Raw genomic sequence first — 24,645 nt, 5'->3', positions numbered from 1 at the left:
TTTTTGAGGCGGAGTCTCGCTCTGTCGCCCGGACTGGAGTGCAGTGGCTGCATCTCAGCTCACTGCAAGCTCCGCCTCCCGGGTTTACGCCCTTCTCCTGCCTCAGCCTCCCGAGTAGCTGGGACTACAGGCGCCGGCCACTTAGCCCGGCTAGTTTTTTTTTTTTGTATTTTTAGTAGAGACGGGGTTTCACAGTGTTAGCCAGGATGGTCTCGATCTCCTGACCTCGTGATCCGCCCGTCTCGGCCTCCCAAAGTGCTGGGATTACAGGCTTGAGCCACCGCGCCCGGCCTACCACATACTTCTTATTTGACTATGATTAGCATCAGAAAGTCCCTATGCTCAAAAATACCTTTTATCAAATTAGATTAACAAACTGCATCTCTTAAGATGCAGTAACTTTTCTTAAGATCCAATGGCTAGAATATAGGAATTTGGGTTGGATTGGGAAGTGGGGGATGACGGTGGCAAAAAATTGAAGATTAAAAAACGAAATACAGGCCGGGTGTGGTGGCTCACGCCTATAATCCCAGCACTTTGAGTGGCTGAGGCGGGCGGATCACGTGAGATAAGGAGTTAGAGACCAGCCTGGCCAACATGGTGAACTCCTGTCTCTACTAAAAATACAAAAATTAGCAGGGTGTGTTGGCGGGCGCCTGTAATCCCAGCTACTCAGGAGGCTGAGGCAGGAGAATCGCTTGAGCCCAGGAGGCGCAGGTTGCAGTGAGCCGAGATTGTGCCACTGCATTCCAGCCTGGGCGACAGAGCAAGTCTCCGTTTCAAAAATAAATGACAAATTACATGAGATTTATAAAAAGTTGGTAAATACAAATTATTTAATGTAAACTTACGTATGTATGTATCCATGTGTGTACACGAACAAACTGGGAATGTAATGAGACTTGATTTTGTACCGTTTATCCCAGAATTATTCACGCTCATTGAAATTAGTGTTCTCTTTTAAAAGATTAACATTGGGTTGCTTACACATGTACTCCAAAGAAATTGCCATTTTCCCCTTACCTGCATCTGGCTGGCATAATCAACTGAACAATATTCTCTTTCTTTCCTTTTTTTCACCTACAAGTGGGGCAGAAAGGGGAAGGGAGCAGCCCTCATTCTCTCAGCAAACTTACTGTGCACTGACCACGAGCGAAAGCGCTGTGCTCAGAGAAACAAAACCTAACCAGTTGTGGCCCTCGAGGGTGTGTGGGTGGGGAGAGCTGCAGGCATAGGAAACTGTAACCCGGCGCGTTACGGGCTCTAACTGAACTTAAGGACCAATGGGGCCACCAAGCAGGAAGTGACTGACTTGCCCGCGTGTGTCTGAACCGCTTTCACAGGGAGGCAACTTTTGAGTAACTGCGGGGCTGGAGGGTGGGGGGCACCGGAGGGAACCGCAGGGACGCGCCGACTTCGGACGCGGAGTTGTGGATGTGGGAGAGAGGCGACCCAGAAGTCGAGGCCCGAGGCGGGCGGGGGCTGGGCCCTGGCAAGCGGCTTTCTGGAGTATCCTCCATCTGTCAATACAGGCTACGCGACTCAGTGGCCCTAATTCGAGAACCAAACGTCCCCCGCCGGTCAGTCTTTTCCCTCAGGGCAGTCCCAAGGGCAGCGAGCCCGCGCGCACGAGAGCCGAGCGGGAGGAAGAGCCGAGAGCTAGCGGCCGGGGCCTTGGCGGGCCAGAGGCGCTGGGAGGCCGCCGTGGCAAGGCCGTAGACACCCGCGGACAGGGCAGTTACTCCCGGCATGCTCCTCCTCCCCGGGCGGATTTCAAACCCTCGGCAGCCCCACCTCCCCGCCTTCGCCCCCCGGCCTACCCCAGCAACAGGCGGTGGCCCGCTTCTCATTGGCCAGGCCTGCGCTGTCGTGTTTTGATTGGCCGCAGAGCCGCCCGGCCCTGCTTCTGCGGTCGCCGCCGACTCCATTTTGTCGGTAGAGGCAGGAGGAGGAGGTTGGGTTGTAGAAGCTGGGGTGGCCGGCGGCTTGCTCATCGGTGTTCCTGGGCTTTGTCGGTCCGTGCCTCGTCTCTCCCTGGAAAGGGAGGGAGGCTTCGACGTCGAGAGGGAGCCACTGCCGCCGTAGTTCCGAGCTTGAAGTCGGTAAGTAGCGGCTGCGCTGCGGGCGCGGCCATGTTGGTGGCTGCGCTCCCCATTGTTGGGGGAAGGAGGCGAGCGGAGGCGAGATCCCGGCACGCGGGCGGGCGCGGGCGGTCGCAGCGCCCCGACTCCTGCGGCTCCGGAGAGATGGGGCCACTGGGAAGTCAAGCCCGTGTGGCGTCTGAGGAGGCGAGTTTTCCAAGTTAGAGTTGTGAATGACTCACAGTCCGGAAATGGCAATTTATTTAGGGTGGTTTATCTGTTTGGAAGGCTCTCTTACCCCTTTGAAAGGAGGGGGCTTAACTATTTGGTAACTTTTCTTGGAACATCAAATTAAAACCAAACCTTGAACGTTGAGCCGTTCCCTCTAGGGAGACATTTTTATAGATGTGAGATGGGCTTAGACTGTTAGGGTTTGTGAGAACTTATTTTAAGACGGAGAGGAGGCGAGGGTGTTCATAACCAAAGGAAACACTGCGTGATGTCTACATGTTCCAAGAGACTGAAAATGGATGTGACGTGTGTGGAAAGATTGAAAAATTCTGGTGGGAGTTTAAAAACACGGTCTCTTTTGAAAATCCGCCTGAAGCCAATTTTTTGACATGACTCTTAACATTTAACACTTCGTTATTTGATTTTATACGTGAGAGAATCTGAAGGTCTTTCCCAGGAAAAAGATAAAAACAAAACTTACTGCGGCACTTCGAGACATTTCCAAAAATTCTCCAGGAGTGACTGGATCTCAAGGGTGAAGAGTTTTTAAATGATCGTGGTTATGAGGTCAAAGAAAGCCATCTTAAGATAAATTTTCTACCTTTTAGTTCAGGAAGTAGCCTTCTTTACAGTCAACGATTTTTGTAGTAAATCTAAATGATCACTTTCTCAACGTGTTTTTGAAATAATGAAGTAATCTTTACTTTTCTAGCTAGGACTTCTCTCAAACTTGTGTGCTGAGGAGACTCAGATGTTGGCCTCAGCTCCTAGGCTGAACTCAGCAGATCGGCCCATGAAAACTTCTGTATTGAGACAAAGGAAAGGATCTGTCAGAAAGCAACACTTGTTATCTTGGGCTTGGCAGCAAGGAAGAGGGCAGGTAGTGGAGATCCTGCAATCTGAAAAGCAGACTGAAAGGTAAGCATCATAATGGGCAAACATTTTATGATGGAGCCATCCTAAACCAATTGTTTTTATTTTAAAATGGATTATGCAGATTTGTGGGTAAGCTCATTTTTCTTGAGAGGTATAACAATAAAGGTTGTGCATATATTGGAGTCTAAACAGCTTGCTTTTTGAATTTAAAGCAGCTGAATAGCCTATTATTGAGTCTTGTTCAAAATATCTGGAATTATAAGTTGGAGCCATAGAAGCTTCTTACAGATTTGAACTTAATGGAATTTTACTCAATATTTGTTTCCATTCACTTGTAGGTGACAAAGAAGCTGAAGATGGGTGGTGGAGAGAGGTATAACATTCCAGCCCCTCAATCTAGAAATGTTAGTAAGAACCAACAACAGCTTAACAGACAGAAGACCAAGGATCAGAATTCCCAGATGAAGATTGTTCATAAGAAAAAAGAAAGAGGACATGGTTATAACTCATCAGCAGCTGCTTGGCAGGCCATGCAAAGTGGGGGGAAGAACAAAAATTTTCCAAATAATCAGAGTTGGAATTCTAGCTTATCAGGTCCCAGCTTACTTTTTAAATCTCAAGCTAATCAGAACTATGCTGGTGCCAAATTTAGTGAGCCACCATCACCAAGTGTTCTTCCCAAACCACCAAGCCACTGGGTCCCTGTTTCCTTTAATCCTTCAGATAAGGAAATAATGACATTTCAACTTAAAACCTTACTTAAAGTACAGGTATAAAGACAAATGTTAAAATTATGTTCACGGATAGTTGTCAATTGGTCTGAAACAAATTCGCTAAGGAATTAATCTGTGTAGAACTGCTAATTAATGTAAAAAAATAGACCATCTCGTGTTGTGTGCACTGTGATACAATGGTAGTATCAGTGCAACTTAAACTAATGATATTTGATATTTAATGTTCTCAACTGAGTAACTTTTAAGTGGAAACCAAGTTTAGATTTGGGGAGTGGTAAAGGAATCAGCTTTTTCTATTGTTAGGGGAAGATAGTAATTTATCATTCACGGAGTAGATTGTTGAAAGTTGGTGAATCAGATTATAAGCTTCAAGCTAACACAAGGATTCAGAATTAGGTAAACATCTGAAAGTTTAGTATATTAGAAACACCCAAACCAGTAATATGCTAACAACCTGATGCACTGCTGAAAGAAAATGTGAATTTTTTGTAATAATTGCATTTTAGTGAATTGTACAGTGGGTAGAAAGGGCATTTGGAGTTCATTAGAATGAGACATAGTACATCCCAATGGCCCTGTTTTATTAAATATAATGGATTAAGTGTCAACAAATACACCAAAACCATTTTTTATAGAAACAGTATTTAATGGTCACTCAATAGCTTTCAAAATACATTTTTGTATTACAGCACTGCGCAAGCTATTCTAATAGTGATCTGGCCTCATTCCTGCAAAGCTTGCTTTGGGGAGTTGGATAATGTGAAAATTTTAAGTACCTAGGGGAGAAAGAGCCATGTACATATCTGTAATAAACTTGTAGCATATGTAAAGTTTTATTGGCCTTTATCTTACAAAAATGGAATATTTTAGTATCAATTTGCTGAATGTAAGACCGTGGACTGTTTTTTATAGTATGGCCTAATTTTAAAGGTCCAAAATAATTTGTTTTTAAAGTTTGCCCTTGTGCTAAAGTGCCAGTGTATGTATGTTATACTTGATTTGATTGTAAACTACATTTCAAAGTAAATCCAAGTGTAGTAAGTTTTATAACTAAAAAGGTTTAAGCTGCTAAAACTATTTTGAAGAGATGTGAAATGCAGTATGGGACTATTTTTTTTTTCCTCCTCTAAGCCCAAAGATTAACTGGAGTCCCTCCAACCTTACAGATTTTTGGGTTTCACAATCTTATAACCTAGGATACAGGTAGTTTTGAGTATGGTGCCAGTGATGTTTGGTTTTTGTTTGGTCAAGGGTAGGTGCAACCCAACGGACCACTTATGCAAAAGATGTACTCTTGCATAATACATTGATAACATGTTTTGCCAACCTTAAGAGTAAATGCTTAAACATAAGCGAAACCAGTAGAAGGTATGTGGGTCAGTTTAAAATTTTTGATTGTTAATGCCCTATTTTGTAATTTGGCACCTCTTTTGATGCCTAAGCAGGTTAGCAGATGCCTAAGCTGTATTTCTCCAAATAAATCAAGATGAAGTACTGCCCAAGTTAAATATTGATAGCCTAAAGACAAGTTTATATGGTACTTAATGTACATGATATGAATTTGAAGCATAAAATTAAATAAAATTGTTTTTCCCCATTGGCTTGGTTTTATTTTTAAAATGGTTTTGATTGCTTAATATTTTTTAAAAATGTCACTGACTTGAAGCTCATAATATACTCAATACTCAAAACTCTTGGACTTCTCTTAAATTTCTGATTATAAAAACAGTCACAACTAAAATGTGACAGGACGGCTTGAAAAGGAGCAACTAGTTTGCTGACTGATACAGAAGATACTAGGATTTGACAGCTATGCAATTAAACAACTACTTGAGATTTCTCTCTCCCAGTAGTGCTAACAATTAAAAGGAAAAAAAAAAAGCCACACATGGAAAACGTCACAAAGCTTTTCAAAGTTAATTCCATGATCTAGGTTCATAGAAAAAAATGAAAGAATTTATCAAGTTGACAAGAACCCTTGTGTTTCAAAGTATGTTGACAAATGAAAGTACACGTAAGGGGACCCTCAGAAGAAAAGCATCACGACCACACCTTTCTGATACAGATTCCAAATGATAGAGCATCTTAGAGTAATCCTTAAAATTCTACAACTAGTCCCATAGCAAAGCTGTATTTTTTCATGCAAACTAGGAAATGATTTGGAGTTAAGGCAGAACCAGCATTTTGTTTCCAGGGTAATTTCTGTGGACAATGCCAAGGATTAAAGAATTGAACTTCATGTACTGAACAAATCTCAGCCTAGGTGTCTGTTTTTAAGCTATATGTTGAATACACTAGATTTTTAGTGGATTAATCTAGTAATACCCTAGATTTTTGGTTTGACTCAAGCAAAATGGGTAAATGGAAGTGGGAGTGGAAGATTACCTATAAAAATTGTAGCAGCTTAAGGGTAACCTGAATAAAAAGGTCAGTAACCGTATGAACACTTCATACTTCAGGAAAGGTACTGATAGAGTTTTGGTTAGCGTACAGAATGGTGATAGGAATTTCCCAAATTGATGCAATCATGAGAACCAAACATAGCTGGTACAGAGAACTTACCATGTAAGGCTGCTGAAGTCAGCCATATTGTGAACCTTAAGTAAATGCTGTAATTTCAATTTGTCTTCTTTTTGATGGCAATTATACTATGATGGAATCAGGTCCAAAACCTATCCTTAAGCTTTAAATACTGATAAACTATCCTCTTCCCTATAACAACTACAACACAGGAAAAAATCTGAAAGGTTTTGTGTACGTTTTAGTTTCTAGTATTTTGGTTGCATTCTTGTAGGCAATTTGTAAAGCAAGAGGGACAGAGTACATCTCTAAAACCTCTTATACAAATTAGGAAAAAGTGTACCCAGGTGGTTACAAATCTAAGGTAGAGCAAAGTCTTAAAAAAACCCAAGATTTATTTTTGGCTCCTAGACCAGTTTATTTCACTTTCCATCATTCAAAGAAATGTGATCTGCAAAAAACTAGATACAAAGGCCTTTTACTTCTTTACAAACTATGGTTAGTTCTCAATGAATTTACATGCCTCACTTTTTATTCCAAGAAAAATTCCCATTGTGCAATACAAGGGTGAAACAGCTGTTACAAATACACAGAAACATAATAAAGATAACCAATACTGTTAGAGGACGGGGCAGAGGAAAAAACCCAAGAGAAGGAACCTTTTCCACAATGACTAGCAGAATGTCTTGTAGATACCAATAACTGAAGACAAACAGGTTGCTCACTTCTTCCTATCAAGTCATCCAATCTAAAATGAGAATAGTTCATGCCTAGGATAGGCTAACTATAGGCTTTGCTAGTCCTCCTTCCTAGTAGAATGCCATCAGATTATTCCTGAGCTATCGCTCAAGTCACAGCTACTTCAGAATATAATCTCAGGTTTTGTAAACAGGAACATGGTCAAAATGCAATACAATGGAAAATCTCTACAAGAGTGAGATTTGGAAAGCCATGCTTAGAGTCTCCGAGCCACACAACCATGAGATCTTGGATAACATTTAATCTCTCATCCAGGAGCATTATCCATTTGCCTTGTAAGGTTGAGGAATGAATAGCATATGCAGGAAGCTATCACATGATGGGTATTCTACAAAGCACAATTTTCTCATCTGTAAAATGGGAATAATACCCATTTCCCAGGAGTGTTTTTAGGATTAAATAGGAATATTTGAAAAGCACATGGTTCAGCACAGTAAGTGCTCAATAATATTGACAGCATTCAGTACAAAGAGAACCACAGAAGAGATCCTAAAGCAATTCATTCAATAGATGTAAAAATTAAAGAGGGCCTTTTCTGATTTACCATAATTAAATACTTTACCAACTATCGTTTGCAGTTATATATGTATTTACCTAAATTTTTTAAAAACAAAATCCCAAATCAATATGCAACTTAATTCCCCCCCTTAAATGTCTTAACTTCAAAAGGAAATGGAGAAGGGAGGTAGAGGGCAAAAAAGTCTATGACCTCTACATATTCTTTTAAAAACACACAGAACCTCTGTCCTAAGAACCCACTATGTTAATGAGTGTGTAACGGTATACAAAATACTTTTTGTGATTAAATCTAGTCATTTTGGCTCTAAGTAAATTCTAGATCCCATTATATCAATTTTACTATCTCCAGGAAAATAAAGCTATAAAAACAATTCCCCATTTGGTTAAACAACAAACATGGTAACAAAAGATGAAACAAGTGAAAAATTATGGGCTGTACGCTAGGATCTGACGCTTGCTGTGTGATCTTGGAAAAGTTCAGAAAAAATTTCTAAAAAAAAATATGGACAAAAATACCTCCATTTCATACCTCCCTTGAAAATATACCTCTGCTGTATTTTCAAAATTGCTATAAATTAAAAGCTTAAGACTCCACTTCCAGATTTTTAGTTAATAATTTTATATGGAAAGTTTTAAGTATGTGGCAAAAAAGATGACAAAAATAAAATGTGATGGAATCAATGTATAGGTAAAGAAACATCATATCCTAATAAGAAACTAAGGAATCCAAAACATTTTGTGATACTATAAAAGTTATTTATTCGCTATACACAGAACATGTCCCCTATAAAATGTACATGTAAATCACTAAAACGTATAATTTGGTGAACATTTTCTCAATTACAGAACATACTAAATCAGTTGGGATAACAGCTGTCTGCCTCAAAATAATCTAATTATAGCACCCAGTCTCCTTTATACCTAATGCAAATACTTATTTTGGGGGTTATATCCTAGTATGTGTTTGGTGAGGCAGAGTAAACAATTTAATATAACTCTAGTATATTACAGTCACTGCACAATAAACCAGTTTATTACAGATTAAAACAAATCATTTTTTCATTATTTGTAATAATGTGATCAAATACTGGATACTTTTAAATGGCAGATAACCACACAATTACTTATCTTTGATAGTATATTGTGTTCTATAATTACATTGATATGAATGGTGTAAAATATTGTTATGAATAATATACCTCAAACAAAGCAATGAGGCCATACTGTAATGATTCACTAGATTGTGCTCAGTAGACATTTACTGAATAAGGGAATAATCTATTTTTCTCCTCAATTATCCAGGACAATGATTTGCCCATAGTAAGGGCTCAATAAATATTTGCGAAACATACTGACTAGGAAAGAGGTGAGAAGAGATGGGCCCTCTTAGCTGGATGTCAAATATAATTGGAATTTACCTGGGAAGGAGAGTACTTAAAGAAAGATGTAAACTGCATGTGGTGTATACAAGTAAATAAACACAGATGCCAACAAAGCAAATGATTAAGCAGAAAACACTGGCACCAAAATAAACAAAGGCAAGATTTGCCAATAATGGCAAAAATGGAACTTTTATATTGGACCATACCTTTTCCCACCCAATTCAGTTTGAGACAGACCAACAGAGGCACTGTAAGAGACTATGGCTGTCTTCCTTGATATTCAGACATCCTAGTTTCCAATAATTTATTATGGACCTGTTACCCATGAATCAATATAAACCTATTCATATTTAGGGATTAGTTTCCACAAGTACAAAGTTGAATTTCCTTTTATTTGTCCTAAAATGCTTACTTTCAAACTTGAAGGGACTTCAATTATTCCATGTAGTTTTCGATAACATTCTTTTATCTTTTCAGACCAGAGTCAAAATATTCGTACAGTATTCATACTGCAGCACCTTCCACCCACCCTTTGGTCGCTTGAACTGCCCTTCTTTGGTTCTTTTTCCGCTTTCAGATCTTTCTTGAAGTGTAGTAAGCAGAACTGTACTGGGTATTCCAGCTGCAGTTTGGTCTTAAATAAAAGAAGGATGTTTGTCAGTTTGGTTTTCTTTATTCTTCTCTGTGGTATACAGGATTTTGTTAGTTGAACTGGATGTAGCAGCTTACTGGGCCAAATTTTCAAGAGAATAATACAACAGTTCCCAGGTCTTTCCCCTGGGATGTAACTTAACAGCTCATACTCTATGTAGCACCTTTCCTCTCTCACTGAAGCATTATCTCTCATTTTTCTTCTTGCTTACTTGGCTTAAAAAAAAAAAATGCAGAGAGATCTTAAGTAAAAGGAGAGGTGAAGTGTGTCAGCCCTCATTTGAGTATTGATATAACCATTCTATTTATTATTGAGCCCAGTACCACATACACAGTACGTACACTCAGTAGGTGGGGGACTCAACTACATCACCCAAAACTAACATAAAACACTACGTAAAGATCCTCATCAAGTATCAGTAGGATCCAAACTACCATGGGTTCAACTGTAATATAGTCCTTTTGAAGCTGTTAAGTGTGTCACTTTAGGAACATATAAGGTTCTCAATAGTCCAAGTCTAAAAATAAGTTGACACAAGTAAAAATAAAAATGAAATTAGGCCTTCAAGTTCTATACAGAAAATGGACAATTTCAATGAGCTATCCCCTCAATCTACTTCTCTCAAATTATAGTCTGTAAAACAAACAACACCCCCCCAACCCCCAAAACTAAGGACCAGGCCTTGGCTTAAATCCTGGCTCTGCCTTATAGTCTTTTCTTTGTGCCTCAGTTTCCTTATCTTTGATATGGGGAAAATAAAAGTATCTTTCTCATAGGGTTTTGTGAAGAGTAAATGAGTTAACACATAGCCTTTTCAAGTGTCTGGCACATCATGAATACTTAATAAATTAGCTATAATTGTTATCAAGTAGATAGAATTCGAACCACAAAATACCTAACCTACTTCCCCAAAGAGGTTATCACTTAATATTAGCTGCTCATCAACATTCAATTCAAATTGATTTAAAATCATGTCATAAACGTTAAGTCCCAAGGCCCATCTTGTTTACGAAGAGGGAGAGCAGAATTACTGGTCCATCCAATAAAGAAAGTATAAACTTAGAATTAGCTGATCCAAATTTCATCTTAACACACTACCAAATAACCTCTTAAGTTAGTTAACCCAAGAGGCTCAATGAGCAATCATGAAACAACTTTGATATTACACAATGAATTTTTAACTACTGTGTAAAAAGATGTACCTTTCTGACAAGTTCTATCACTTCCAAAGTAAAAGTTGTGCCTAGTGCAACGCTGATTAAAAATATTCCTAAATCTATAAAGGACTGTTTCCATTGTTATTTTAGAATCATATTCAATACTGTAATAATTCCAGTTAATCATATTTCCTTCATTTTGTTTTTATTATAGCATGTTTGCTTAATTTACAGCAAGCAGAAAATAAGCTGGGTCTTGTTTTGATCCAAACATTGATGTTTTAAAGGTTGTACACAATATTTGTTAAAAAGAACATATAAAAATACCTTTTTAGAAGCCTCTATAAGAAAGAAAATACAAAGTTTAACCCCACAACTTTCCTCTTTGCTAGAACTGCAAACTACTGCTACAGTTTTAAATAGACTTTTTGTTGTTTAAACTATACATCCAGGAAAATCTAAAAAAATTAAAGAAACGTGCATATAAATGATTGCATAGCAGAACATGAACATTAACTGCAAACAGTAAAGAAATGAAAGTTAGAAATACTATCAAATATACAAAGGTTCTAGAATCAATCCTTTAAACACATTCCACAAACAGTATTTAAAATCCATCGTTGTATTCTTTACAGGCAAACCCTAGATTACTAAAACCAAAACTGAAAAAAGTAATCCTCTAAAGGAATCGCTTCTCCATAATTCTCACTTATATCTGTAAGCAAGCAATCTGAGATTTTTAAAGATGCTAGCTTTTTATTCGGAAATGAAATTGGACATGTCAAGTCACTTTTGTCCCCAAAACGATCTTTCAGAGAAATACTAGAAATTATAAATGGTTAAGGGTATTACTTCATTTTTAGTCAGGTACTACACTGATAATCGAAAGCTCAGAAGATGTGACTCTTGCTTAAAACTGACTAATCCTTTTTCCCAAATTATCTTAAATTTCATGGCACCACAGAATCACCTAGAGTGAGTGTTGTCTTTCAACTTGCCTCGAATTAAACTGAGGTGTGAAAAGCAGGCCTCCCTCACAAAGAGGTAGGCAAATTTTGATACAAATGCACGAGCCAAGTGCTGTAAGCATCAAAATTTCAGTTTTTACACTATGCACACACACACAAAACCTACTTTGAAACAATTTACTTGTTTCTAACAGGAGTAAAAAAACTAAGCAATATTATGGTCAACAACGCTCCTTAAACTTTAGAATAACTACATAAGAATATTCCTTTCTCCTTAAAATTATTTTTGCCATCATCAACCTGCTCAAATTTTAAGGTGAGTTTTTGTGTTTTCTATGTTCCAAATCTTCATAGGAACCAGAAAAAAAGCAGTGAAGGTTCCATGTTTCAGTCAAAAACTCAATTTCCCAGCTGGCATCATTCCCCAAGACAGTGGGGTTAACAAAAGAACTAATCCACACTGCATCAAAAATAATTATCATTGGCCTAGACATCTGGTTTTGCTTTATTGTTTTGTTTTTGAGACGGAGTCTCGCTCTGCAGCCCAGGCTGGAGTGCAGTGGCATGATTTTGGCTCACTGCAACTTCCACCTCCTGGGTTCAAGCGATTCTCTTGCCTCAGCCTCCCGAGTAGCTGGGATTACAGGCATGCGCCACCATGCCCGGCTAATTTTTGTATTTTTAGTAGAGACGGGGTTTCACCATATTGATCAGGCTGGTCTCAAACTCCTGCCCTCGTGATCCACCCGCCTCGGCCTCCCAAAGTGCTGGGATTACAGGTGTGAGCCACCGCGCCCAGCCGGGCCTAGACATCTTGACAAGACACAAAGGTCCAACCTGAACCTAAATGTGTCTGAGCAGTGTTGTACTGTGGCTACTACTTCACTTTTGTATCATTCTATCTTATTAGTAAGCTACATTTCTAGGTTAACAGTTCTACCAAATATGAATATGAAAGTTTATTTTTAATGAGACAATGTTGCAAATTATGGTCAACCAACATCTTTTCACCAAATACTTCAAGCATAAAAAATGAGAATCTTTACAAAAATATACAGAGACACCACAAATTGGTAGCTGCCCATAACATTAAACAAACTGGACTCTTAAGAGTGGCTTCTCAACAGCATATCATTTTAATTATAACCATTGCCCGGTACAGGGAAAACTAACAAGTGTTTTTTAAGCATCATTGCAACATTGTATTCCTGATAATTTAAGTAAACCAAACTATGAGTAAATGAATGATACATGCCTAAAAATGACCATGGTTTATACTATCAGTGGCCACTGGACTTAGGACTAGTCCAAGACCTTGATCTAGATTTTGACCTAGACCTAGACTGTGATCTTGACTGAGATTTGGATCTAGGTGGTTCTTTTTTCCTTGATTCCTTTTCATATCTTGAGCCAGACTTATAATGTGTTTTGGAATCTGTTTTAGAGGTGCCTCTAGTTTTGGTGTGAGATGCAGACCTAGAACGTGATTTAGCCTTCATTTCTTTCTTGGGCTGGGACTTGGACCGTGATCTTGAATTGGATTTAGATCTTGAAAAAGATCGATTTCGGTGTTTGAATCTTTCAAAACAGAGGAGAGATATAATTAGAGTAAAAAAATTAGATTCTGTATTAACCAAATTTGTTATTTTTAGAGCAAAAGTTCACTCTGAAATTTAAAAAAAATGAGTCTTTTTCAAAGCAAAGTTATTTACCTATCATTGTCGGAATGGCTTCTGCTACGCCGTGGTCTTCCAGTCGGTCTACTGCTAAAAAGCATATCAGAAAAAGCGGTGACAAATATCTATTCATAGAGGCAAAGTTTCTAATTAAAAGCAAACCATAAAAGTTTTAAAATAAAATGATACCATATTTTTTGTCTCAATGAAACAATGTATATAATTAAAAGTATACATAAAAGTAAAAAAAACTTAAATGCTAACAAATACATTTTTTAAACAGATCACTGTGCTACACGGCACACTTACTTTCTAGGACTATATGATCTTCTATAGTTGTAATCAAAAGACCGACTTCTTGATCTCCTCCTTTCATAACTTCGGCTTCTAGAACGTCTGTATCTGTCATAATCATCATAGCGTGAAGAACTGTACACATTCCTCCCTTCCTTGGCTTTCATCTGATTTGGTGCTAGGAAATACAAAGAACAGAAATACTTAGAAATATTAAAAACAGTATTAAAGCCCTCAATAAATAGGAAAAAAATCCCTGCATCTCCTCTTGTATCCCAAACAGAGTATGTATGACCGGGTGGTGGCTCATGCCTATAATCCCACTACTTTGGGAGGTTGAGGTGGGATGATAAAGGATCATTTGAGCCCAGGAGTTTGAGACCAGCCTGGAACAACATGGCAATATCCCATTTTTACAAAAAATAATTAGCTGGGCCTAGTGGCTTGTGCATGTATTCCAGCTACCCGGGAGGCTAAGGGGGTAAGAGTTTGCGGCTGCAATGAATTGTGATTACACCACTACATGCCAGCCTGGGGGTCAGAGACCCTGTCTCAAAAAAAAAAAAAAAACTGCATAGGTGTTTTGGCTTTTTTTTTTTTTTAAATCCTTGAGACCAGGGTCTTGCTGTGTCATCCAGGCTGGAGTGCAGTGGCGCAATCTCAGCTCACTACAACCTCCACCCCACACCAGTTGAAACCATTCTCCTGCCTCAGCCTCCTGAGTAGCTGAGATTACAGGCACGCACTACCACACCCGGCTAATTTTTATATTTTAGTAGAGACAGGGTTTCACCATATTGGCCAGGCTGGTCTCGAATTTCTGACCCCAAATAATCCACATGCCTCGGCCTCCCAAAGTGCTGGGATTATAGATGTGAGCCACTGCACCAGGCCTGGAGTCTTTTTTTTTTTTTTTGAGACGGAGTTTTGTTCTTGTTACCCAGGCCAGAGTGCAATGGTGCAATCTCGGCTCACCACAACCTTCTCCTCCTGAGTAGCTGGGATTACAGGCATGCACCACCACACCAGGCTAATTTTGTATTTTTAGTAGAGACAGTGTTTATCCATGTTGGTCAGGCTGGACTCGAACTCCTGGTGATCCGCCCCCGCCCACCCTGACCTCCCAAAGTGCTGGGATTACAGGCTTGAGCCACTGCGCCCAGTCCTGGAGTCTGTTTTTAGAGGTGTCTGTAGTTTTGGTGTGAGATGGAGATGCAGAACGTGATTTAGCCTAGGCTGGGTTGAGGTAACTGAAAATTTTCATCTTCGGAAAAGCATGTATTTATTTTCAAGAAAGTTTATTACAAGACTGTTTTATGTTAAAAATAATACTAATATCCCCAACTATTTTCAAAGTCTTCTCACCATCTAGCTTATCAACCAAGACCTGGCAACTATTCTGACACTGGGAATCTATACCATAAAAGGATTTTTACAAACTCCAAATTGAAGTGAGTGGCTTTTTGTTATGAGATTGGGTCTTGCTGCCACCCAGCCTAGAGTGTAGTTGTGCAAACACAGCTCTCTACAACCTCAACCTCCTGGGCCCAATTGATCCTCCTGCCTAGCGGGGACCACAGGTGTGCACTATCACGCCTGGCTAATTTTTTATTTTATTTTTTTGTGGAGATGGGGTCTCACTTCGTTGCCCAGGCTGGTCTCAAACTCCTGGGCTCTGGCAATCCTCCCGCCCAGGCCTCCCAAAGTGGTGGGATATAGGCGTGAGCAACCACACCCAAGCATTTTACATTTTTAAATGGTTGAAAAAAATGAATCATGTGCTGATTTGGAATGATCCTGCCACAGATTCTATTCATTAAGAACACAATTTTTTTTTTTTTTTTTTTTTTTTTGAGACGGAGTCTCGCTCTGTCGCCCAGGCTGGAGTGCAGTGGCCGGATCTCAGCTCACTGCAAGCTCCGCCTCCCGGGTTTACGCCATTCTCTCGCCTCAGCCTCCCGAGTAGCTGGGACTACAGGCGCCCGCCATCTCGCCCGGCTAATTTTTTGTATATTTTAGTAGAGACGGGGTTTCATCGTGTTAGCCAGGATGGTCTCGATCTCCTGACCTCGTGATCCGCCCGTCTCGGCCTCCCAAAGTGCTGGGATTACAGGCTTGAGCCACCGCGCCCGGCCTAAGAACACAATTAACAAAATATTTATAGGTGGCCTATGAACAATGTGCGGTGTCAAAATGCAGTAATATATAATTCCAGTTCTAAGACCCTAAGTAGAATAAGGCATTCCTAAACGCCTTATAGACACTTCAGTTCTTATCTCATTCAATTCATTGAAGCAGATACTTAATGTACTGAAGTACATATAAATAACACAATGCATAACCAGGAATCTATTACCCAACTGAAGAACTAGAGTTACCAATATTTTATGTCTACTCAAGAGCTCCTCTTCTTCTCAGCAGCTTTTTTTTTTTTTTTTTGAGACAGTCTCTTGCTCTGTTGCCCAGTCTGTAGTGCAGTGACGCAATCTTGGCTCACTGCAACCTCTGCCTGCCGGGTTCAAGCAATTCTCCTGCCTCAGCCTCCTGAGTAGCTGGGACTACAGGCGTGCGCCACCATGCCTGGCTAATTTTTTGTATTTTTAGTAGAGATGGGGTTTCACCATGACCTTGTGATCCACCCGCCATGGCCTCCCAAAGTGCTGGGATTACAGGTGTGAACCACCACACCCCATGGTTATTTTAATCTCTTAATTAGTATCTTGCCCAAGGTAACATAATGGCTAAGCCAGAATTCAAACACAGGTCTATTTGACTCTAAAACCTGTACTCCTGCCTTGTAAGTATGAAGCGAACATCTGGTAAGCCTGCATAACCAACTTTCAGAAGAGTCCACATGTATTTTAGGCATTCTCATTTCCACTTCCAACCTACACTTACCCCAAAACTTTGTAATACATCTGGAAAATACGATGAAATATTCAAGATACTCCATTTTCTTAAAAACCATCCGTTTGGGATCACGCCTGTAATCCCAATCCCAGCACTTTGGGAGGCTGAGGCGGGTGGACCACCTAAGGTGGGGAGTTCAAGACCAGCCTGGCCAACATGGTAAAACTCTGTCTCTACTAAAAATACAAAAATTAGCCAGATGTGGTGGCATGCACCTGTAATCCCAGCTACTAGGGAGGTTGAGGTATGAGAATTGTTTGAACTCGGGAGGTGGCGGTTGCAGTAAACCGAGATCACGCCACTGCACGCATTCCAGCTTGGGAAACAGAGTGAGACTCTGTCTCAGAAAAAAAGAAAGAAAGAAAAAAAAAAAAGGCCGGGCATGGTGGCTCATGCCTGTAATCCCAGCACTTTGGGAGGCCGGGAAGGGCGGATCACGAGGTTAGGAGATTGAGACCATCCTGGCAAACACAGTGAAACCCCATCTCTACTAAAAACAAAAAAAATTAGCCAGGCGTGGTGGCGGGCGCCTGTAGTCCCAGCTTCTCGGGAGGCTGAGGCAGAAGTATGGCGTGAACCCGGGAGGCAGCGGAGCTCGCAGTGAGCAGAGATGGCGCCACTGCACTCCAGCCTGGGCGACAGAGCGACACTCCGTCTCAAAAAAAAAAAAAAGAGATCCTTTTGGGTTTTGAACAGATACACAAATTGCTTAAATTCTTAAAAAAAAAAAAAACCAAAACACTAAAAAAAAATGCTTCATACATATCAGGCATAAGGGTACTTACTCTTTCGATCCCCCTGGGCAAACTGTATTTCAATCTGCCGTCCACAAATCCACTTTCTGTCCAAATTATGTAAAGCGTCTTCAGCATCACGAACATCCTCAAATGTGCTAAATGTTAAGGGGCTTGGGAAGTTTTGCAAACTTTGATAATGAATGAGAGTTCAGTTGGTATGTCTGGAACAATTCACAATCTCCCAATATTATTCCAGAAAATCAACCAGACTCCCACTTACTAGTTGGTGATTCAGTTGGATTCAGCCATTAACACTTCACACTATAAAAGCACTTGTGTTTTCCTAAGGCGCACATTTGAAAACGTATGAATACATATTGCAGTAAAGTTATTATTGAAATAAGATGTTATAGCTGAATCACCAAGTTGTCCTATCCAAAAATTTTCCTAAGTTTTAAGAATTGTTTACAAGACAAAAAAGAAAAACAAATGTCAGTTCTACGTTGTATGCTAAAATAAAAATTTCTTAAAATAAAACCAAACTACTGTTTTTCATATTTGTTTCAAATGAAAAAAAGAAAATGCCAATAGTTCTTGTGTAAGCAAGCAGTATATGCCTTACCTTACAAGAGATGAAAGCATTAACTTCAAATTTATTTTGCTGTTTTCTTTTTCATATCTATCTAATACTACTATTTCATTTAACTGCCTTCCTTCCACTGCATGGGAAGATAAGCACGCTAGCCATTTGTGGGCATCAAGACAGAGTCAAGCAGTACTCAAGACAATCACTATATCAAAAGCATTATTACATCCATGCAGACTGTAAAAGCATGCTATCAAGAAACAGATCACTGTAAGGACTCCTAGACTAGAAAGCCCTAACCATGACCCTAAATATACAACTTCTTGCAAAGAAATGGGTTTGAGACTGGTTTCCAACTTGAAAATTTCGAGATATTATTTACCAGCCTTAAGCAGGAACTATTGGTACTTGTTTTTGATCTGAGAAGCTAAGCTGCTTGTCCTCCCTGGTCATGACAGCAATACTACTACAAGAACTCCTGCTTTTACATAGCTATTCTGTCCAAACCTAGCTCCTTTCCTAAAACCATCATTATAACAGAGACCAAGTATACACTCAAGGCAGTGTTTGATATAAATGGTTTGGAAAGAGCTAGGTTAGGTACAGGTTTTCATTCTATCCTAAAAATCATTATTCTAATTTGCACATTTCTATTTCCTGAATTTGAGAGAAAACACAAAACTGCAGATTGAGAGAAAACACAAAACTGCAGATTTAGAGAGGTGATTTAAAAAATCCCTGAGGCCGGGCGCGGTGGCTCAAGCCTGTAATCCCAGCACTTTGGGAGGCCGAGACGGGCGGATCATGAGGTCAGGAGATCGAGACCATCCTGGCTAATATGGTGAAACCCCGTCTCTACTAAAAAATACAAAAAACTAGCCGGGCGACGAGGCGGGCGCCTGTAGTCCCAGCTACTCGGGAGGCTGAGACAGGAGAATGGCGTGAACCCGGGAGGCGGAGCTTGCAGTGAGCTGAGAGCCGGCCACTGCACTCCAGCCTGGGCGGCAGAGCAAGACTCCGTCTCAAAAAAAAAAAAAAAAAAAAAAAAAAAAAAAAAATCCCTGAAGTGATACACTCCTTTTTCGAGACCGATACTGGTCTTCTTTTACTATAGAGACTAAAAGGTCTGCCTTACTAGACTTCCCACTTTTTGTTCTGAAAGGAATTAAGGACTGCAGGTTTCCAGCTCTCTCTTCCCGAGGCTGTTATGAACAGATTAAATGGAAGGACAAGTTTTAAATAACTGGGCTTTCAACATGAAAAGGCAAAGGTTGATGGGGAGTTCAGAACCTTGAATACTGTAACTGAACATCCCTCAAGATTAATGCAGCTGGGCTCTAAACTAATTGGAAGGAATAAGTTCACTTAATGGGTATACTACTATGTTACCCCAAGAGACAGAATATAATAAGTATAAAAAGGATTTATATTGAGAGCCGTAAAAATTATTAATGAGAGCAGAGCATCCTCTCTGGGGCTACTTTCAAAAACAGAATCCTGGGCTGATGGCAAGTTTCTACTTTACTCGGTATGCCAGGGATAGGAAGAAAAGGCTATTGCAAATGGAGTCAGACAGAAGAGACAGCAGCAGCAGAGGCAGTCAAGTATCACTCTGATGTCAACCATGGAGAAATTTGTACTTTATGGTCTTTTCAAAAATGAAATTGATAAGCCTGTTACTTATTTCTTTTCAACTATTTTAAGACCATAGACTTACTGAATATGTATTTTAAAATTATCATTCTCCTTTAGATTGCTTTGAATTGCTAGCCTTTTCTGCCTCAAATACCACACACTCTTGAATCAAACTACTACTGACCTTGATTCCTGGGCCACCCAACACTAGGTAAAATCAGGTCTATGTTGTAAGCCAGAATGCACTGCTACCTTTATTTACTAAGCCAGATATAGCTATTATCTTCTCTGTAATGGAGCTTTGCAACCAATGCTCACAACTGTCCTTGATCACTGGCCCGGCAGGAGTAGCTTTTGGCTTCTTCCCTGTAAGTCTCACTAGGACTCCACTAACTTAAAAGTTTGAGGCCCACTGAATTTAAGCAGGAAGAATTTTTCCTAGTCTGAGGCCCACAACCCAAACCCTTGTTGCAGGGAGATGATCTCAATGAAAGGAGGAAGGTCACCTGACTCTGGGTCAGGGACCAGTCTCCCATAGGTCCCAGTTGGGTACCTATACCAGGGAGAAGGCCTTCTGCAACTCATTCAGGGCCAACTGATCATGTGTGCTAAAGCAGCGCAGAGCCAGCAGTCTTCACAGAGTTAAGATAAAGAAGTTAAGGGTTTGTGTGTATCCCCAGCAACCACTTTAAAATCTATATATAAACAGAATTTCTAGTGGCTCTGATCCTACAAGACCACCCGAGCTGTTTCTAAGTAGTCCCCAGTGCATGCACCTGTCTCTCCTTTAAGCAGGGCTCTGTGGCTTAACCCCAGAACCCCATGCTACTTCAAAGAGCACACTGCCTACTACTCTGTGGCATCTGACCACCTGGTCCAAAACCAAAATATGCTGAATTTAATCTTAAGAATATACATCCTGTTACACTTTAACTTGATAAGAGAGTGCATTTATACAAGACCACAATCACAACATCAAAGGCCCACATAAATTAAGTTACAGGTTTTGTCACTGGACCAAACCAGAATAATTTTGAAAATTAACTGCTTACAAAACATAAAAAAAAAAAAAAGAAAAAAAAAGAAAAATAGTTATTCTGTAGGATACATCAGGTATGACTCCTTTAATCTTGGCCATCATTCAACTTCATCTTGACCTTTAACTCTTTAAGTGCTTGTCAGAAGGACTTGTCATGAGATGCTTGGCCAAATATGACAGATGGCTTTATCTTTAACTTTGAAAAACAACCTTTTCCCCCTTTTGTAGATAAAGCGAGGCTTTGTCTCCCATTAGGCTTGTCCTTCTTCCAGCTTTTCTTTATTTTTTCTTTTCCCAAACTCTCCCTTCTCTTCAAGCCTGATCCTTAAGAGGTCTTTGGCTTGTCTACTTGCCTTAAGTGTTGAACTCTACTCTAAAGGTTCTTTCATGCTTTCTCTTTGGGGTCGCCATAACTGTACAGCTTTACATTCTCTGAGGTAACAACAGAGGACAGCAAATTAGGGGACAATATTAAAGAAGTTTACCTCATTGTTATACAATTTGTTTTTGATCAAGTGATTCAAATTAACAAACAAGAATACCAAATTTTAATTGCTAAGCACAAGAACATATTAACTTTTAACGGACTTACATTAAAGGTAGTAGCAACCAGAGTGCATTCAAATTTAAATCACATATATAATCATCGACTTGAGTTTCAGAAGCATGAATGGGAATTTCAATATTTTACCATTTTTGGATTAACTTTAATAACGACAGCAATGTCTGAGTCAGAATTAATTTTCAAAAATTTGAAGACAGACATTTATTAGAGGACACAAAGAAACTACTTTTTAGATGTTACCACTTACATAAACTTGAATTTCAAACTTCAACACCCCTCACTAATCAGCCATCTGAAGAAAGGATATTGAACATAAGCAAATCCTCTTGGACGGCGAGTGTAGAAATCAAGTGGAACATACACATCAACTATAGGACCATAACGACCAAATTCACGCCGCAAGTCTTCAGACCTAAAACATCATAAAATTTTTATGTCCAAGTCCTTAAGATGTATAGGCAATATATCTTTCTGATGAAGGAAAGCTAGGATCCAAGAATTTGGAAGATAAAAATGCAGTTTACATTAGCAGGACAACAGCAGACATATGGTACAAGGGAATGACCACAATTTTTATTTTTATCTACAGCCTTCGTTGTTCATAAAAGCTACAGCAGCATTAGGTTGTATATAAGCATTGTTTTTTTTTTTTTTTACTTTATATTACAGCATCAAATCGACTCTAGTACTCTGAAAAATACCAAGCACTTATTTTTACTCCCCAATTTTAGCGACAGGTTTAGACACTTAAAAATAGGTAAATATGGTCTGAAAAAGTCACAAATATCGAAATCCTTAAGTGTCAAAATGATATAAAGGGAAAATTTCTCTAGACGCTAACATAATTACTATTGCTTTCTTTCCTGCTTAAATTTAAGACAAAAGCAAATCACAAAGCTAGCAAAAAAAAAAAAAAAAAAACCCCACAAAACACCAAAAACTCAAACCACTTATTTTTTGTGTGTAGATTATTTGTGAAATAAGAAGCCTCATCTTGTAGTAAGAACTCTTCCAAAATAATCTGAAGGCAACTCGAAACAAGGGAATGGTGAGAACAAAGCCTATTTAAGGTAGGTCTGAATTAACCTAATTTAGCTGTCAACGTCCTAATGATTGAGGCTTCCCAAACCTCCCTTTTCAAAGGATGACCAGAATTTCCAGGAAATAAGAAAAACTACTCGCAACATTTAACTGGAAAAATCTAACTCCCCAAATCTCAACGCTCCCTTTCTCCAAACACCTCTAACAGATTAAAACTCCCAAATATTAATAACGGCAACAACAAAAAAGATAAATAGCAAGATTCCTCTCCCTCGATCCCGTTATTTCACCTTACTCAAAAAAAAATTCTCTGGGTCAAGGGGGCGTGAACCTCGAAGAATGAACTTCAAATCAATGGGGGGGGCTGCCGTCGGGTCGCGGAAAGGCCGCGGCAGGCAGGGGGCTGCGCGCTCGGGGACGAAGCCGGGAGAAAGGGGCTATGAACTGCGGAGGGGGAGGGGACCGAAAAACGCCGCCACGCGGCCCGGCGAGGGTAGAGGCGCCGCCCTCGCTCCCACGCGGCGGCTGAGGCCGGCTGCGCGGCCTAGTTCGGCGCCAAGGCGGGCGCGGGACCCGCCATCTTCACCCAGTCCCCTCCCCCGGCCCAGTGCCGCCACCACCACCAGGGTCCTCTCCGGGCGCCTGCGGCCTCCCCGCCTAGGCCCGGGGTACCTGCCTTGTACCTACCTGGTGTCGTCGGCCACGTTCCTGACGAACAGAGACGTGTTGGGGGGACGCAGGTAGCGGGACATGGCGGCGGCTTGTCTCGGCCAGGCGCACTAACGGGCTCAGCAAACCGTCCTCGGCTCCGGCGGCCGAGCCTCAGACACACACAGCTAGAGGGCTCTGCTACGGCAACCAACTCCTCTCGCGAGACTTCACTCCCGCCTCCTCTCCCCCCTCCTACCTCCGCGCAAAGTCGGGCCCGCAACGGTTCTTTCCCGCGAGATCACCAGGCTTGCGACTGCGCATGCGGAGGGCTGGCGCACGCGCCTAAGCCTCGGCCTCATTCATTGGCCTCTTGCGGTGCCTCTTACCCTCCCCCCCAGCCTGTTCTTTCTTTCTTTAGGTCTTCATTTTCCCGCCCTTTTCTACCTTGCACTCCCCTTCATCCCCACCCCCAAATCAGGAAGCAGATGTTTTAGTCTTTAGGCCAAACTTTGCAGTTAGTACTAAATGGACAGATTTTTAAACTATTTAATTCAGAGAGGCTGCCTTAAATTTCTCATTTGGTCCAAGTTAATGCCCTGCTTTTATTTTGCCTTAAATTTCCCGTTTGGTCCACGTTATGCCCTGACCAGCAAAATAAGGATTTAAAGCTTCTTGTATTGAATGTGTAAAGGAAGGAGGTGTGTGCCCTTGCGCAGAGCTGGGCCTGCCTCTCCAGTGCTTACAGCCCGCCTTTGCCCCTCACCCACACCCTGGCCATCTCCACTTAGTCACGTATTTGGCTCCCAGCCTGGGTGGGACCAAACCTCACACTGTAGGTTCATGACTGTGGTCATTTGTAATGTATTGTTTGTTGCTGACGGCTTCCCGAGTATGCATCGGAGCTGTATTGCAGTGGTTCTCAAACTTTTTGGTCTCAGAACGCCTTTATATTATTGTGGATTATGGAAGATTCCAAAGAGTTTCTTTTTTTTTTTTTAAAGTGTGGGTTACACCTATTAATAAATAGTTAATGAGAACTTAAAATAGAGGAAACTTCGGCTGGGCTCGGTGGCTCATGCCTGTAATCCCAGTACTTTGGGAGGCCTAGGCGGACGGATCACGAGGTCCAGAGTTCCAGACCAGCCTGACCAACACAGTGAAACCCTCTCTCTACTAAAAATACAAAAATTAGCTGGGCGTAGTGGCGCGTGCCTGTCATCCCAGCTACTTGGGAGGCTGGGGCAGGAGAATCGCTTGAACCCGGGAGGCAGAGGTTGCAGTGAGCCGAGGTTGCACCATTGCATTCCAGCCAGGGCGACAGGGCGAGACTCTGTCTCAAAAAAGAAAAAAAAAAAAAGAGAAAACTTTGACTCACTCCACTACCCTTTATCACACATCACATCATGTACCCTCTGCAAAACTCCACGTTTGTAAGAGAATGAGCATGAAAATAGCAAATAATCTTTAGTATAGTTTTGACTTTGGAGGCCCTTTTGAGAGCCATTTCCTGCTCGATAAGAGTCAACTTCTGGAGATGAGAGACCTCCGGTTGGAATGCCTCCAGCGTGTGGCACAGTGCCAAGTAGGTAGCAGGGATTCAAGTACTGTTAAATAAGCTTTTATTTACTAAAA

The 24,645-nt window shown here is 40.7% G+C and overlaps 2 protein-coding genes across 12 annotated transcripts; one reads left to right on the top strand and one right to left on the bottom strand.

Annotated features, from left to right (window-relative positions):
* Nucleotides 1-1,908: 1,908 nt before the first annotated feature.
* PNRC2 (proline rich nuclear receptor coactivator 2) lies at nt 1,909-5,537 on the top strand. The gene is made up of 3 exons (XM_033227846.1): nt 1,909-2,102; nt 3,025-3,230; nt 3,527-5,537. Exon 3 carries the CDS (start codon nt 3,545-3,547, stop codon nt 3,962-3,964), a length of 420 nt encoding a protein of 139 aa, XP_033083737.1. The 5' UTR covers nt 1,909-2,102; nt 3,025-3,230; nt 3,527-3,544; the 3' UTR covers nt 3,965-5,537.
* Nucleotides 5,538-6,839: 1,302 nt separating this feature from the next.
* On the bottom strand, nt 6,840-23,316 carry SRSF10 (serine and arginine rich splicing factor 10). 11 transcript variants are annotated; one of them, XR_004441040.1, is made up of 7 exons: nt 23,050-23,316; nt 21,569-21,733; nt 20,826-21,188; nt 17,545-17,651; nt 13,865-14,027; nt 13,592-13,645; nt 6,840-9,736 (listed from the first exon to the last, which is right to left on the bottom strand). XR_004441040.1 is itself a non-coding variant. In XM_033227844.1 (7 exons), the coding sequence occupies exons 1-7, from the start codon at nt 23,112-23,114 to the stop codon at nt 9,676-9,678; spliced, it is 654 nt and encodes a 217-aa protein (XP_033083735.1). In that variant the 5' UTR covers nt 23,115-23,314; the 3' UTR covers nt 6,840-9,675. The 11 variants fall into 11 exon arrangements, 10 of the variants coding, with proteins under 10 accessions (XP_033083735.1, XP_033083730.1, XP_033083728.1 ...); XM_033227844.1 differs by lacking the exon at nt 20,826-21,188 and adding an exon at nt 13,356-13,457 and having other exon boundaries at nt 17,545-17,648; nt 21,629-21,733; nt 23,050-23,314; XM_033227841.1 differs by lacking the exon at nt 6,840-9,736 and adding an exon at nt 11,098-13,457.
* Between the last annotated feature and the right edge of the window lie 1,329 nt (nt 23,317-24,645).

Source organism: Trachypithecus francoisi, unplaced genomic scaffold (assembly GCF_009764315.1).
Source record: "Trachypithecus francoisi isolate TF-2019V2 unplaced genomic scaffold, Tfra_2.0 Lachesis_group12, whole genome shotgun sequence".
NCBI classification, from domain to species: Eukaryota; Metazoa; Chordata; class Mammalia; order Primates; family Cercopithecidae; genus Trachypithecus; species Trachypithecus francoisi.
Note: the sequence above shows the minus strand (reverse complement) of the source record. Positions and strands in the feature narration are given on the sequence as shown.

Bases quoted from the DNA above. Each gene is read 5' to 3' on its own strand.
- PNRC2 (XM_033227846.1), top strand. From the start codon at position 3,545: ATGGGTGGTGGAGAGAGGTATAACATTCCAGCCCCTCAATCTAGAAAT.
- SRSF10 (XM_033227835.1), bottom strand. From the start codon at position 23,114: ATGTCCCGCTACCTGCGTCCCCCCAACACGTCTCTGTTCGTCAGGAAC. The intron at 17,649-21,628 runs ATATCCTTTCTT...AACATTTAGCAC, and splicing joins AGAGGATTTGCTTATGTTCA to ATTTGAGGATGTTCGTGATG. The intron at 13,646-13,864 runs GTAAGTGTGCCG...TATGCTTTTTAG, and splicing joins AGATCATATAGTCCTAGAAA to CAGTAGACCGACTGGAAGAC.